The sequence below is a fragment of the Periophthalmus magnuspinnatus genome, chromosome 17 (genome assembly GCF_009829125.3).
Source record: "Periophthalmus magnuspinnatus isolate fPerMag1 chromosome 17, fPerMag1.2.pri, whole genome shotgun sequence".
NCBI lineage: Eukaryota > Metazoa > Chordata > Actinopteri > Gobiiformes > Gobiidae > Periophthalmus > Periophthalmus magnuspinnatus.
This window is the reverse complement of record NC_047142.1, coordinates 16301694-16317518: the sequence shown is the minus strand read 5'-3', so window position 1 is coordinate 16317518 and position 15825 is coordinate 16301694. Positions and strand designations below refer to the sequence as shown.

At 34.5% G+C, this 15825-nt stretch overlaps 1 protein-coding gene across 1 annotated transcript; it reads right to left on the bottom strand.

The window, feature by feature from the left end:
- Nucleotides 1-383: 383 nt before the first annotated feature.
- Nucleotides 384-13088, bottom strand: rab31 (RAB31, member RAS oncogene family). The gene is made up of 7 exons (XM_033982483.2): nucleotides 12916-13088; nucleotides 9741-9820; nucleotides 8069-8150; nucleotides 6580-6651; nucleotides 5905-6011; nucleotides 4902-5011; nucleotides 384-3127 (listed from the first exon to the last, which is right to left on the bottom strand). Exons 1-7 carry the CDS (start codon nucleotides 12949-12951, stop codon nucleotides 3030-3032), a joined length of 585 nt encoding a protein of 194 aa, XP_033838374.1. The 5' UTR covers nucleotides 12952-13088; the 3' UTR covers nucleotides 384-3029.
- Nucleotides 13089-15825: the final 2737 nt, after the last annotated feature.

Below are 15825 nucleotides of genomic sequence, written 5' to 3'. Positions count from 1 at the left end.
AAACCTCATTTTTGAGATTCCTTTGATCAAATTTACTCTTGGAATAGAAACGGTTTTACTGATTTGATTTGTTCAAAGTCTGTGAAAATGATGTATTTAACTGTTAGATGCATGTAAGATGCACAATTAAAACTTCTAATTTTGATGATTCTGGTCAAATACGATTATTTTTTCCTAGTAGGAAATGGTCAAACTTGTATATGAATACATTCAAGCTGATCAATATGTGTGGCTATAGCAGACAGAACTCAAAATAAACACAAGTTAGACAAGTTAAGGTGCCAAATCGGGCAATGACAGAGCAGTTAGCATTTAGCATGGTACAGCATTTAGCATTTAGCATGTCAGAGTTCTGATACTAAACAAAGACACCAAAACACAATAAAGTAGAACCATATAACTTTATTACAGATTGTACAGGCTGGTAAAACATAACTGGCAGCTTTACTATGACCTATACATAAACATTAGTCTGTATTGACAATAACATCATGCATATTCTAATATTACAAAGGCACTTATGTAAATGGAAGACAATACAATAATAAAGGCACAAATGGCTTACAGCATGAGGTTAAAATTGTGTTGGCGGGAAACAGATACTTGAGGCATTAGTTCATATTTTAAGAACAGCATAGTGGATTAAGTGGTTTAACTGGGGTATTATAATGATATGTTTTGCAATTTAAAGGCACAACATGTAACTTTTTGCCAGCTGGTTTCTATTGGGATGTCACTACTTTGACGTCAATTTTCCACAGTATGGCATTAAATGTACTTATTGTGCATTCATTCAATAACATGTGTTTTTATAGCTGAAAATATCTTGAAAAGCATTTTTACTGTAAGTGAATTTTGCTCTCCACAGATCTGACCTGTAACTTAGCCTGGTGGTGTCACCTTCTTGTCTCCATGAAGGTAGACAGGTAGGTAGCAAAACCTTGACCAAGCAAGTTACATATTGCATCTTTAAATTATATATTATTCCTGTAAACACAAGGTGGAACAGGTCATTTTGAGCCCAGGAGGGTATCTGATAAGTAAAAAGTATAACAAAAATGTAGATTAAAAAGTGGGTATTACACTTATATATGTTATGTGTTAGCAGATAATACCCTATGTATCAACTGCTAACACATAACATATCTAAATCACCATGTTACCATTTATTGTTTTGAAAATGCTATATTAACATGTTTAATTAGATTCAGTTTAATTTTTGAAGCTCTGAGCAATCTCTTCAAGCCTGTTTTTGATGAGGAACAACTTTGTAACATGGTAGAAAGCTCCAAAAATAGATTTTTGCCCTATACCCCGCGTTAAACATAACACAGGACCCCTACACTACAATACCCATCCAGGCACATATTAAGCGGCATATAAGACTTAACATCATGCTGAGTCATACAATTTCCCTTGTTTTAGAAATTGATTCCTAATATTAGTAATAAAAATCATACACAACCCTTTTTTGCAGTTGTTCCCTGTACTCTGAAATTTCAGTACTCTGTAAACAGCCCTGATCACATCATGTACTGAATAAATGTACAATTTTACAGCAAAAGTGGAAAACACATGACGCTGGAATGTGAAGCTAAATGCATTTAAGACACTGTTGGCATAAAAAACATTTTAAACAAAAATAAAACATGATTAAAAAACAGCCAGCCGCTCTCTTCAGAAGCAAAATTAATAGATGGACACTGTTAATAGTTAATATTTAAATGCTGTGGCATAAGTAGTGTTGTCATGATACTAAAATTTCAAACTCAATTTCAATACTAAAGAATATACTCCATACATAATACTAATTCTGATAGCACGATGATAACTAATTAATCACAAACTATTGTCTTTAGACAATAGTCTGTGATTTTCAAGATTTAATCATAGTACTTTTTTTATATTACCATGCAGTCTTATATCTATATAATTTCTCAGTTGTCCAGGTAAGTTCCATAGTGGTCCAAGGGCATACATTAGCCTATGTGATCTTATACTTCTTCTGATACAGCTCAAGATCATTCTAAAGCTATTCAGGAAAGGTTCATTTCTGTACCATCACTGTGACTTTTTTAGCATTAACTCAAATGAGTATCTAGTGTTGATAGTATCGATTAGTATCTGATTTTTGATACTTTTGACAAGAGTCACTGTATTAAACCAGTAATGTTTTGTGCATGTTTTACAGCTATTTTTATTTTTGCGCAGTTACTTTAAAACAGTAAGAGTCAAGTAAAGTAAGAGTACTCAATTATACATTATACCTAAGAAATGGTGAGGCAAGAGACGACCAACTTAGCAACATTTTTTTTATATGGGTAAAAGTTACTAAATAATCTTCAGAGAATCCATTTACTTAAAATTCAAGTAAATTACTATAAAGAAAAGAAATGTATCAATTTCTCCGCCATGAGTTGCACCCTGCAGGCATAATTAGTGCCACAGTGTGCATTATATGATGTAATACAGGCAAACACCACTGGAGGGTGATAATATCTATAATGAAATGTAAAAAACTAATTGTGCATATTTTGAATGGGAAGGAGTCCTAAAAATTTATACTTTGCAACTGATGTCATCAACATTCCTGGAGGTGGGATGCTAACTGGAGTACACTTCTGTCTAAAGCGAGCTAGCACAAGCTAGCTAGCATTAGCCTGTTTTTCAGTTAGTTACTCTCATCTTTTTTTTTTGTTGTAGATCAAACACCTAATCGTGACCATGAATGCTCTTATTGATCATAGGCTCCTGAAAATGTGTTGTTTAAATCCATTTTGTAATATTTCTTCAGTTTTCAGAAAATGTTAAAAACTTTTCTGACAAACATGGATGTGTGCATTGTGTCACATACATGCAGAACACCCCCAGTGTGATGTCACTGCAAAGTTTCAATAATATGAAGCTGAGAGCCATGAACGGGAGGAATAACGGGCTTCTCTTTGCAGTCTGGCCCTGTGTCTTATAGTGCCTTATGGACTGTGGATATACTATACTACACTGGATGGTGGTGGTCCGTGGTGGTGAGACTAGCAGCACTTTCGGGCAGGAGGAGGCGGCTGTCGGTTCAGTTTAAAAGACTCGTTACTCTCCACCTCTGTGTTTTCCAAAGGAGGGATCTGTTTACCTGAAAAAAGGACAACATTGATTTGATTTTTTTTTTTTTTTATTGATTTTTCACATGTCTACGATGGAGTATAAGGGCCACTTAAAAAAAATTATGCGGGCGCTACGAGAAAAAAGTAATATTACGAGAAAAAAGTTGTAATATTATGAGAAAAAAGTTGTAATATTACGAGAATAAAGTCGTATTTCTATGAGAGTACAGGCTGCTGTGCAATGAGTGACCAATGCGTTATGCGTTTTGGAGAATTTCGAGCATTTTGTTCAGATAAACTTTCAACTGGGGTTTACGCACAATGAAATACTGTGTCTTTTAGCCCACCATCACCGCACTATCATTAGTATAAGTACTTTGAAGGGACACTGCAAGCATTTGAGTTTGTTTAGTCGGAGGAACCAGACAGATTTGGAAGTTTGGAAATTGCTATATCTGAACAAAATGCTCCAAATTCTTCATAACGCACTGGTCACTCATTCACGCACAGCAGCCTATATTTTCATAAAAATATGACTTTATTCTCGTAATATTACAACTTTTTTCTCGTAATATTACGACTTTTTCTGGCTTCGACTTTATTCTCGTAAAATTACGACTTTAATGTCGAAATGCTACGACTTTATTCTATTCGCATCATTTTTTTATTTAAGTGACCTTTATACTCCGTCGTACATGTCTGCATTTGAGTGCCATCACAGACAGGAAACATAAGGATAAGCCTTTTGTAGTGAATGTATGATCAAAGATATTCATTTTTTCTATTGGCCTAGAACTGGAACTATATAACAATTACAGTGATCAAGTTATTTTGTTGTGTCCTTAAGCAAGACACTTCATTTCAGTTTGAATCTAATGTGTTTGTGAGTTATTATGGTTTTGGTCGGAGGAGCTGATAGCACAGATTTGCCACCGTTGCTTCTGTCAGCCTACCCCAGGGCAGCTGAGACTAAAATCAATCAATGTAGAGCTCTAAAGTACAGTTAGACTTAAATCTATTATTCATGACAGAGTTATCAGGTTTTATACATAATACGACTCTATGGATAATTTGTTATGTTTAGTGGACATTATATTACCTAAATAAGTGCTGACTTTATGGATTGCTAATTGGGAATTCAAATTGCGATTTTGATTTGTGTTGGACACAACTGCAGGAAACATAAATGCTACAAAAATGTAAAGGTTTTATATTTTTGACTCTTGTGACCTTTAAGCTATGTTAAAATGTTGTTACCTCATCAAAAACATACTTGGAGTTGTGCTTTGTTTCATTCACACGTTTGAGTAACCCTTTGTTATTAATAAATAAAGGGTTACTCAAGCACCCTTTATTTGTGTTTGAGTAACACTTTATTTATTAATAGTGATGTCATGAAGTGGTAGTTCAACAACTACCTTTTACTTTTTATTTAGTAAAGATTGGAAAATCCAGGGCTGAAATTATCCAAATGATTCTAGTGAGACTGTGTGGAGTTTAAAAATACAGTGGAGAACTTCGTGTATTACCACATGACATTACAAAATGGAGTAATTTCAGTTGGAGAGTTGTGTAACGTACAAACTTTAGGTTTGTACGTTACACAAGTGAATGAAACAAAACATAACTATAGGTATGTTTTTGATGAGGAAAAACATTATAACATTAACATTATAACAACACAGATCAGAAAATAGCATAATATGAACCCTTGAAAATAATAACAACATGTAGATAGATAACCATGCAGTGGAGCAGTGGATGTGCATGAGACAGGTGGATGCAACCAAATGAAAGACTTACTGATTTTCTGAAAGAGTTCTTCGATATTGATGGCGTTTCTCGCACTGGTCTCTATAAAAATAGCTGATATTGATTCTGCAAACTCCTTCGCCTCTTTCATGGGGACTTCCCTGCAGAAACAGCAGGACACACAGACCAGATTTATGCAGTATTTATGCAGTTGTTTTTTGTTAGATGACTTTGATATTATAATTTCAGATGGATGGAAGGATACATAGGAGATTTGCTGTTTTTGAAAGAAATATCCAGACAGAAAATACACAATACACAGTCTTGAACCTGGTTTATTTTGTTAAAGATGGGGTCCACAAATTTGCTGTATAAATTGTATCACTTAAAAAAAAAAATAATGCATTACTTGTATTGTTATTGGCCTTTAAACATGCACTCCAAAACCTTTGTTTTGGAATTTAATTAGCATAATGCCTAAAAAAAAACAAAAAAAAAACAATTTCACAGCCTCAGTTCTCAATATACTCTGATCATGGTGCAGCTTGCCATCTACTGGCAGCAGAAGGAATTACCATGGTGAAAAACAGTTAAACTTAGTAATGAGGAACGTGTCCAGACATGTTAATGTAAGCACGTTAATGCGCTTACATTAAGCAGAAATGCTTAAAATGATGTATGGACTTGAAACTGTGCAGGGCTTCTATATCACAATCCCCAAAAGTGTTTCGTGAGGCTCAGAGGGTAAGGACTTTTTACAGAGGATTACTGAAACCAGTGTGAATGAAGCTAAATACAGCACCAGGTGTGTTTTTAATGAGGGAACAATATTCTAACACAAGTTCAAAAAAGTCAATTTTGCATATTTGTTCGTTAAAGTTTTTTCAACTGACAACAATCACTCCTAAATAATGCCACCACTTTTTGATGCTCTTGCAAATAAAATTATTTCACCAGTTCATTTGTGCTGACAAAAAAGTCAAACACTGCCAAACTTGGTGTCAGTTTTAGTTTATGTGGCTTGGCTGAAAATTGTATTTAAAGTGTGTGGTACCTGATATCTCCCAGGTCGTTCTTGTTTCCTGCGATAGCCACCACGATGTCCTCAGGGCCATGCTCCTTCAGCTCCTTCACCCACTTCTTCAGCGTCTGGAAGGAGTCCTACAAAACAACACAAGGGGGAGCTGCTCAAAACGTCACCCACATATAAGCATCTCATGATAAGGGTAGTCGACTAAAGAAGACATGTTCTGCCACTTGATTAGTTGACTAAAATGGGGCGTGGCAAATATTCTCAAAACTGTTACGTATCTTCAGCTAACTCACTCAAAAAATTCACCTTTCTGCTGTTGCCCCATATAAACCCTTATAATCTAAATAAAATGATTAGTTGACTAATATCCCCCCAAGACCCCATCAACCAACTAATCGACTAAACAACTACAGCCCTACTCACAATCTCGATTAACTTATTTCAGCCCTAAAACCAAATGCAATTAACATGTAGAACAGAGCATCACAACTAAGAAACCAGGAAAACTGCGCAACCATAGTTATAGGACATTTACGATGATGGAAAAGCTATTCAATTTCACAATGGAGCACTAACTCGGCTACAGTTGTTTCACACAATAACAACACTAATATGTGGAACTGAAAGGTCAGCTAGAGTTTGGCAGTAACAGATGTTATTATGTTGTGTTCAGTGAAGTGTTTATAAGTTTCTTACCAGCTTGGTGATGTCATAGACTATAACAGCAGCAGCAGATCCCCGATAGTACATAGGCGCTAGAGAGTGAAACTGGAAAACACATAAACACGACAGAGTTAAGACAAAACGAATTATTATACATACAAGAATTACATTTTTTTATTATCCATTTCAAAATAATATGAGGGGATTTAAATGTGTGAGTTAAATTATATTCAAATATTAAATGTTTCTCAAATTGTCCAGTCCTAGCAATAAACAGATGGCAGTTTAAGTTATATTTAAGGTTTGAGATGACTAAGATTTAAGTATTTAGATCTTAGATTTCTAAATTTACATTAAACTTAGGTTAGACTTGTTTATTTGGGAACTAAACATTGAAAAAAAATGTAAAAATGTCTACCAAAAATATGCAATGATTTTACTATAGCTTTCAGTCCAATTGTTTATGTACAAGGCCGAAGAATGCAACAAATATATGGATTTAAACCCTCCTGGCTGTAGTATTTCCTTCTTGTGTAAGTTTTCCACACAGTCAGCTGTTCTGGGAAATAAGCACCTCCCAACCCCCTCCCTCCTCCCATCAGCTGAATCACTGAGATGATGTAATGTCACGGTGACCTTTGAACCTGCAATTTTCCATGTTTAATAGTGATAACTCATCACGAGGAACAGAGAGATGCTTAGAACAGATAAACCCGAAATAGTCTTCCCAGTCTTTAACTAGCTGGTGGTAGGTCCATCGCCTGCTAGACTCCATGGGGAGAAAGAAAGAAAAAAGTTCCAAATTATGGCATTATACTTACCTATTTTTTTATAGGGTTGTCAAAAGTATCAAAAATCAGAAACTAATCAATACCAAAACTAGTATCGAAACTAGATACTCATTTAAGCAAGTATCAATACTGAAAAAAATCATATTTCCTGAACAGTTTCATCTTGAGTTTTATCAGAACTAGTGTTAAGACCACATGGTATAATAAACAAATTTTATCTTGTATTATCTTGTATTAAAAATTACAATATTTAAAATGATCACTTTGTTCAAAATCAGTATTGAGTCTATTCCTTAGTATTGAAATTGAGTTTGAAATATGTGATATTGTGACAACACTATTTTCTTAGCAATAAAAAACCCTCTAATTGAATAAATGCACGATGAATAAGTTGAATGTCATGCAGTGGAACCTTCCAAGCAAAGCATCATCATCAACATTCCAATGCAGACGAGCAGACGGCAGACCCATCCCCACCAAAAAAATTCCATATTGCATCTTTAAATTGTCAAGAAGATGAATGTTATAACTTCACAGACAAAGTAAATAAGACAATGTGCGAGTTTGATTGTCTAGTTGTGTAACAAGACTGGAATGAAGTAGATAATGATTGTATATACATGTAACTGAATCCTTACATATTGTTGACAGTACATGGGTCTTTGCATAATGGGAGGAAGCCAATAAAAAGAGATCTATATAAACATTTTAGATGGTGAAAGATCTCTTACCCGTTCCTGTCCGGCTGTGTCCCAGATTAAAAACTTGTGTAGTTCATTCCCACTCGGCACAGTTTTGGTCAAAAAAGACGCTCTGCAACAGACAATATAAAATGTTTTTAAAATGAAGAGGGTAACAAACAACTTACAATTTGAGATTCAGTCATTTCTAATCGTCAGTTAGAAATGACTGAATTAATGGTGATGTCCACAGCCAATCAAATCTTTTATGTCACAGTATGTAACTTTTTCGCTAAAAATAGACTAAAATAAAAGCATGTTTATTCATTCTAGATGTTTTTATTGCACTGAAAAATGTAGAAATGCAAGCCCCACTGGCTTGCATTTCCACAAACCTGACTTATTTGGCCTGGAGTAGGGCCTGCTCCTGTAATGTGGAAATGTTGTTCCTTTGGGTATCATATTTCACTGTGTGCCATAAAACTCATCTCCATGGAGAATGTTCTGAAGCATTGTTTTGACGGTCTTTTTCCAAGGAATCATGCAGTTGACTTTTCACCTCCAGAAAGTTACATACTATCACTTTAAATGGAAACAAGAACCTGTATTGTTTATCAGGGAATTATTATTGAAACCCATTTCAATTCTTTTGAGTCAGATAAAATAAAAAAGAATGTGATGGATCAATTCAAGGGGGAAATATACATTTTTTCTTTCACAAGGATCTTGTTAAATTACAATGTCCTAAGATATGATGCAAACATACAACATCTGTAATCAGGAGTGGGCAGTACACACTTTTGCTCACACTAGCGTAATATTTTTATTGAAGTAACAGTACTCTTACTTGAATAAAGCTGTGGTTACTCTTCCCACTGTGAGTAAGTCTACAAGTGAAAAAGCTTTATGTTGACAATATGAAATCATTTGAACATTTGTGTTTCTGACACCACTCCTTCGGAGATTATATAGTTTCTCAAATTTTTGTGTCCATCCATTGAAAATACCAGATTTTGGTATAATGTTTTGTCCTTCAAATTGCATTCAGATGTTATGTCCTGACAGTTACTCTTTAAGTTACTCTTGCTTGAGTAGTTGTTTTCCCAAAATCTTGTTTACACTTACATGAGTATTTTCTTGGACCACTACTTTGTACCACTGTTTGAATAATACTATTCTGAAGTAAACATGATGTATGTTACATTTTGTATCACAACTATATCCACCAGCTAAAACCAGTTTGCAATGAACCCAAAAGGCTGATATGATGGGCCCTCAGTATGTATGGACTTCAGTTTGATGTTATAGGTAACAGTTCATCATTCATAATTAAAACGATATAATATCTTGTTTTAAAGGGTCCAAATTTATAATTTGCTAAATATCCATGTCATATCCATGTTGAAGCCCATGGATATGGCGCTAATGACATCCCAGGTTCACTTGTGATTGTATTCCTATTTATAGACCAGTAAAAACATGTGTTATAGCAATTCTTCATATAACTGATAACTGTAACATGCATATTTTTATGAGTGAGTGGTCTATAGCTGGAGTATTAAACAGTACTTATATTTATTCATTTTCACAAAATGGTAATTGCATAATTGCATAACATTCCAAAAAGTCCAAGCTCTGACAGTCAAAAAGGACAAAGCTCTGATGTTATCTGGTCACGAGCTTCTTTGATCCATTCTCCATAGTGGTTTGATGATTGTCTTACCCTATTGTGGGGCTGATATTGTGATCGAAGTGGTCCTGGACAAATCTGCAAACAATACTGGACTTCCCCACTCCTGTGTCCTGGAACAGAGGGGAACATAAAGGGATATCAGGCCATTTTACAATAAATCATTTTTTTATAGACAGACAACAGGGTCAACACAATTTATACACATTTAAGGATCAACATGAAAATATTTTTTATTGAATAAACCTATATAAACTTTGTATCAGGTTCATATAGGTGTAGGTTTATATAGCTTTATAACAAATATGACATAATACTAAAATTTCACACTTGACTTCTATACTAAGAAATAGATTCATTAGTTAATACTGATTCCGGTACTATGATAATAAGAAAAAACACTATTTATTTACACAGTAGAGTGGCATTTGTAGTACTTTCTTTTATACTACCATGTGGTCTTATATCTGTGTAATCCTTCAGTTGTCCAGGTAGCTTCCATAGTGATCCATGTTCACGTCATACTAGTTTTTATGTGTCTTATACTTGTTCTGATACAGCTCAAGATCATTCTAAAACTATACAGGAAAGGTTCATTTCTGTCCTGTGAATGTGACTTTTTTCGTATTGATACCTGCTCAAACGAGAATCAAGTTTTAGTATAAGTATTGATTAGTATCTGATTTTCAATATTTTTGACAACCCTACTTTGTAAATAAGACAAATTACAAAATAAGCTTGGTTTGAACACTTTAATTGGTCAATATGAAGGGAAAAATATATACTGCTATTACAAACTTATTGTTACCAACATTTGTATACTGACCTCAAATTACTCTAACCATTAAAACACAGAGAGAGACAGAGGGGCATTAGTTACTGTTTAACCACAAAGATCATTGGTCACATGAAAAGGACGACTGACAGTTTTGGTCACAGTGTCTGGACATGTTCATGCTAAATATAAACAAACTTCTCTGAAAACACAATACTCAGTGATCTAACTTTAGTTAAGTAACAAGATGACCATACAATTAATATTAGACCACTGGGTGACTGAGTAGCTTTTTTGGGGTAATTGTACTTTCTTGAGTAAATCTTTAAACCTGATTGACTACAATTCTACATGCAATGTAATTGTAAATAGTTACATTTTAAATCACTGAAGTTACTGTCGGAGTACAATTGTGCAAATCCACGGCTGTCTCACCGCTGTACCAGCTCCTTTCTAAACCTACAAACTCACATAACAGTATTGCTCTGATTGGCCACAGCTCAGAGAATATGCTGATTGTGGTTTAAAACAATTTTCAGAAAACTAAGTTTTACACTTTTTGATTGATCCTGTTTTATATATAAGTGTGATCTAAAATGCTTCTAAAATTGTGCTAAAAAGTAACTAATTACTACTACTTCTACTAGTAATAATATTTTTCATGTGTTGTACTTGAAATTAAGTGTATTATTTTTCAAGTAACTGTACTTTTTACCTGAGAACAAAAATTCAGTACCCTTTCCGCCAATGGGTAACACTGGCTGAGTTACTACTTACTGTAATTAATACCATAATGTCTAAACCTAACCTCTTAATAATAATAATTATTATTATTATAATTATAATACATTTGATTTATATAGCATTTTTTGGACACTCAAAGAGGCTTTACAGTGCATAATTCATTCACGCCACACTTGGTGGTGGTAAGCTATTAAAGCCACAGCTCCCCTGGGGCAAATTGACAGAAGCGAGGCTGCCATTCTGCACTATGAGCTCCTCCAACCACCACCAATCACTCACACATCACTTTCATACTAGGCAATGTGGGTAAGGTTTCTTGTCTAAGGACACAACGACAGTTTTTGCCACTTGGTCCCCTGCTGTGGCACCTAGTATTCCCAGCAGTCTCCCATCCAAGTACTAACCAGGCTCAGCCCTGCTTAGATTCTGAGATCTGATGAGATGTGACAAGCTGGTATGGCTTAATTAAGCAGTCATTAAACCTGAATCATTCTAAAAAACGATTTGTTCATTACGAATTAAGTCATTCATGCTTTAGTATATCTAATTAAGGTATAGTTAAAGTGGTATTGATTATGGTTTTTAATAATCAACAAATAAAAAAATAATGCTGAATAGTTGACTAAAATAATAATTTGATTGCAGCCTGACCATGGAAATATTATTGCTCTGCCTGTAATCTTCCACAATATGGCATTAAACCTAACTACTCTCCATGGAGACAAGCATGTGGAGCCACCAGGTCACGTTACAGGTGTGAGCTGTGCAGAGGCAAGCCTTCTCACACAAAGTCTGCATATATATTTCTAGTTTGTTTTTTGTTTGTTTTTTTAGCAATTAAAACACCCAAGTCAACCCCAAATTGATACATTTAATGCCATACTGCGCAATATTCCGGGCAAAACAAAAACATTTCTATGGAGATAAGCAGCTACAGACCCCCTACCCCAAAAGTTACCTGATGCACATTAAACTAAAGGTGATTTACATAGCCCTTTTATGTAATTAAAACAAAATAGTGAGCCTGCTAAAAATGTATAAGCAATGAACTAACTTAACACCTGACAAATCCTTTTATTTATGTAGGTCAATTTACAAGCAATCCGTTACATATTTTAGTGTCTGATCGCTCTTCTCTGTGTCTGCTCCTCCTGTGCTTCTATTGTCTCATCTCATCAACGACAAATACAATCATTAAATATCCCCAAATACCTTAAATTCACTGACAAAGCGACATTTTAATCCATCTGAATGTTGTTTTTTTGCACACTCTGCAGGAAAACTAACGGACGATCATCTAATAGTGACGTCATGGTTAATATAGCGTCATGCAACGGTTCAAAAATGAAGAAAAATGCAACAAACTGATCATAAAATGTATTAAATCTAACATGCGCAGATGGATATAACTCTAAACTACGACCAGGGGTGATGTCACTGTCTTTTACTGCGGTAATTTGCACTTTTTTACGAGTTAGCCAAAAAGATGCAAGTTTAAGACAACAAAATACAGGAAATCGGGTTAAAACGGAATTATATTGGCATTTGAGTGTGTTAAATGCCATACAAAAATGAGCCAAATGTGTTGTAATGTGTTGTCCAAAAGCGTTCCGGTGATCTGATGCTCGTAACTAAATCAAGGAATGCGTCTCTAGCGTTGAACAAGTTGTAAAAATCTTTGGATCTTACCCCTAGCAGACAAACTTTAAGCTCCCGGATGGCCATGGTGAGAAAGCAGGAGTTTTAAAGCATCGTTGGTTTAAAGTCCAGTTACTGTCTTTTGTCTTTTTGTCATGGTTTATTTTTTTCTCCTCTTCGCGAATAAAACAGCACCCAGCCCAGACAGACAGGAGGAAGTGGCGTTTCACAATAAAAGTCCTCAAAGCGGCAGACAGGAAATGCTCTTCAAAATAAAAGTGAGAGCGATGAATGAGACTAAAGAAAGACAGTTAGTAGTAAAATTGACGATACAGTGGTTGTTTTCAGGTTGTGATTTTGTTCTAAAGGGGAGAACGGGAAAGATTTGAATTATTTGAGCATTTACTCAATTTGAGTACTATCCATGGGTTTCAGAATGATGAAAAGTTAGGACAATCATCATAATTAATTTTTATTTTAGCACTTAGTTATGGCAGTATAATGCTCATCCTCTGATCCGATGGCTAGTGGTTCGAATCCCACTCTCAACATAAACATCGCTCGTGGTAGAGCAATCAGTGCAATTCCAGCTCCCACAGGTGAATGCTGCCGCTGTGTCCTTGGGCAAGGCACTTAAGGTCTGCATACACTGGTGTATGAATGTGTATGTGAACAGGTGAGTGGTTCCTTGATGTAAAGTCATTTAAGTGCTTTGAAGGTATTTAAGTGCTATATAAACGTGACTATTTAGCATTTACCAAAACTCTATATTATATCTGAATCACTTGTCCTCAAAATGGCTTCATATAGCTTAGCAGGAATCTAAATAAATTCATGAATATATCATCAGGGATGGAAAGTACATATTTACAAATGCTCACGCTACTGTAATTAAGTAGATTTTTGGGGTAACTGTACTTCAAGTAGATTTTTAAATTTTCACTGCACTTGTAATTGAGTAAAATTCTTGTAATTGTAAGTTAGATGTTAGTTAGATTTAAACTCATATGTATACTGAGCACAGCTCAAGACCCAATCATCTCCCATCGTGGCTGTCTTTGCTCCTCTCTCAACTGGCAAGCTCACACAACCAATATCCTGATTAGTTATGTGAACTTGCTCAAAGAATATGCAGATTGTGGTTTGAATCGACAAAGCTTTAAACTGTGCAATTTATACAAAATACTAATCTAAACCAGTGAAAAAGTAACTAATTAGTACTCTGAATAGCATTTTGTGTTTTGTTTTTACTTTTACTAGTACAATTTTGAAAGCAGTGCTTGTAATTGAGTACATTTTTAGCCATTTAACTACTTTTACTTGAGCACAAATTTGCAGTACTCTTTCCACCACTGTATACTATTTCCTTGAATAAATTGAATACTTCTGGAATGTACTTGCCTGTATCTACTGTAGCCTAATGCTACTGTCATGTTTTCATTATGTGCATTTAAATTTGCTAGGATTACTATGTAAACAGTAGTAGTTTGTTTCTTGGAAGGTGTGTGTGTGATCAGTTCGTTCTAAGTAGTGTTGGGGAAAACATTAATTCATGTTTTAACCCAGTAGCCCCTTAAACTATCATAAACCAATACTACTATATCAATGTTGAAACCAGCTGTAAACTCAGACTCTATACTTTGCCTCAGTATTTCTAAAAGTCTATGTACTGTGTAGTAAAAAAAAAAAAAAACTCTTTATGTGAATTAGATTGACACTTTATTCTTCACAGCATTATCACATTTGCAACAGTCGGCCATAAAAGCTCTCGATAACAACATGAAAACAACCTAGCAACAAACCAAAGTCCAAGTCAGGAAGTAAAAGAACTATTGATTTATCTGTGACTAACGTAGAGCCAATCACACAAACTCAAACTCCACACATATTAAAGGTCCTATATTATGCAGAATTGATTCATTAGCCATGTTAGAATGCTGTTACCTCATCAAAAACATAACTGGAGTTGTGTTTTGTTTCATATTGGGACCAAACTTTTAAGCGTGCCAAGCCTTTAGTAAATAAACATTAAATCCTAGATATAGTATTATAATTTAAATGGTATACTCATTTTCCAAATCGATTTTAAATTCAAGTCATTTTTTATATTAAGTAATATAAGTTTAGACAAAGACCACTGTGCCATTATTACTTTTGCCCAAAGAACCACTAATACTCTTAAATATTGTAAAATGTATAACTAGTCAAATTATATATATTATGAAGGAATTATACCAGAAATTGTTAAAGGGCCCATATTGTGCTATTTTCTGATCTGTGTTATTATGTTGTTTCCTCATCAAGAACATACCCGGAGATGTGTTTTGTTTCATTCACATGTTTAAGACCTTGCATATTCAGGGCTCTTCTCTTAAACAGAAAACACTCTGTTCCACCTTGTGATGTCATGTGATAATACAGGAAGTGCTCCACTGTGTTTTTAAAATCCATACAACTTTGGTAGAATCATTTGGATAATTTCAACCCTGGAATTACTACTACAACAAAAAGGTAAAAACTATTGTTTTGTGACATCACAAGGTGGGACAGAGCATTTTGAGCTTTGGAGATATAGATTGACTAATAATGCAGGATTACTCAAACGTGTGAATGAGACAAAACACAACTTCGGTGATGTTTTTGAGGAAGTAACAACATTATAACATGGCTAAAAGGTCACATGAGTCAATCATGCATAATATAGGACCTTTAAAATTTCTTTTTAGTAATATATACAACACCTTTAAGTTTAAATATATCCTTAGATGCTTTGTCTAATTAAAAGAATAGCCCATAGTATTTTTGCTGTGTTGTTTCTGTTTGCTCCTCCAAATTGGTATTGAAAATGTCTTAATCCTACAGTACTATAAACAGTTTATTCTTATTGTAAATACAATTTCATTCACAAAATTCTGCTAAAAACTAAATCATACGTTCGAGTTGTGAATTTTGCACATTATA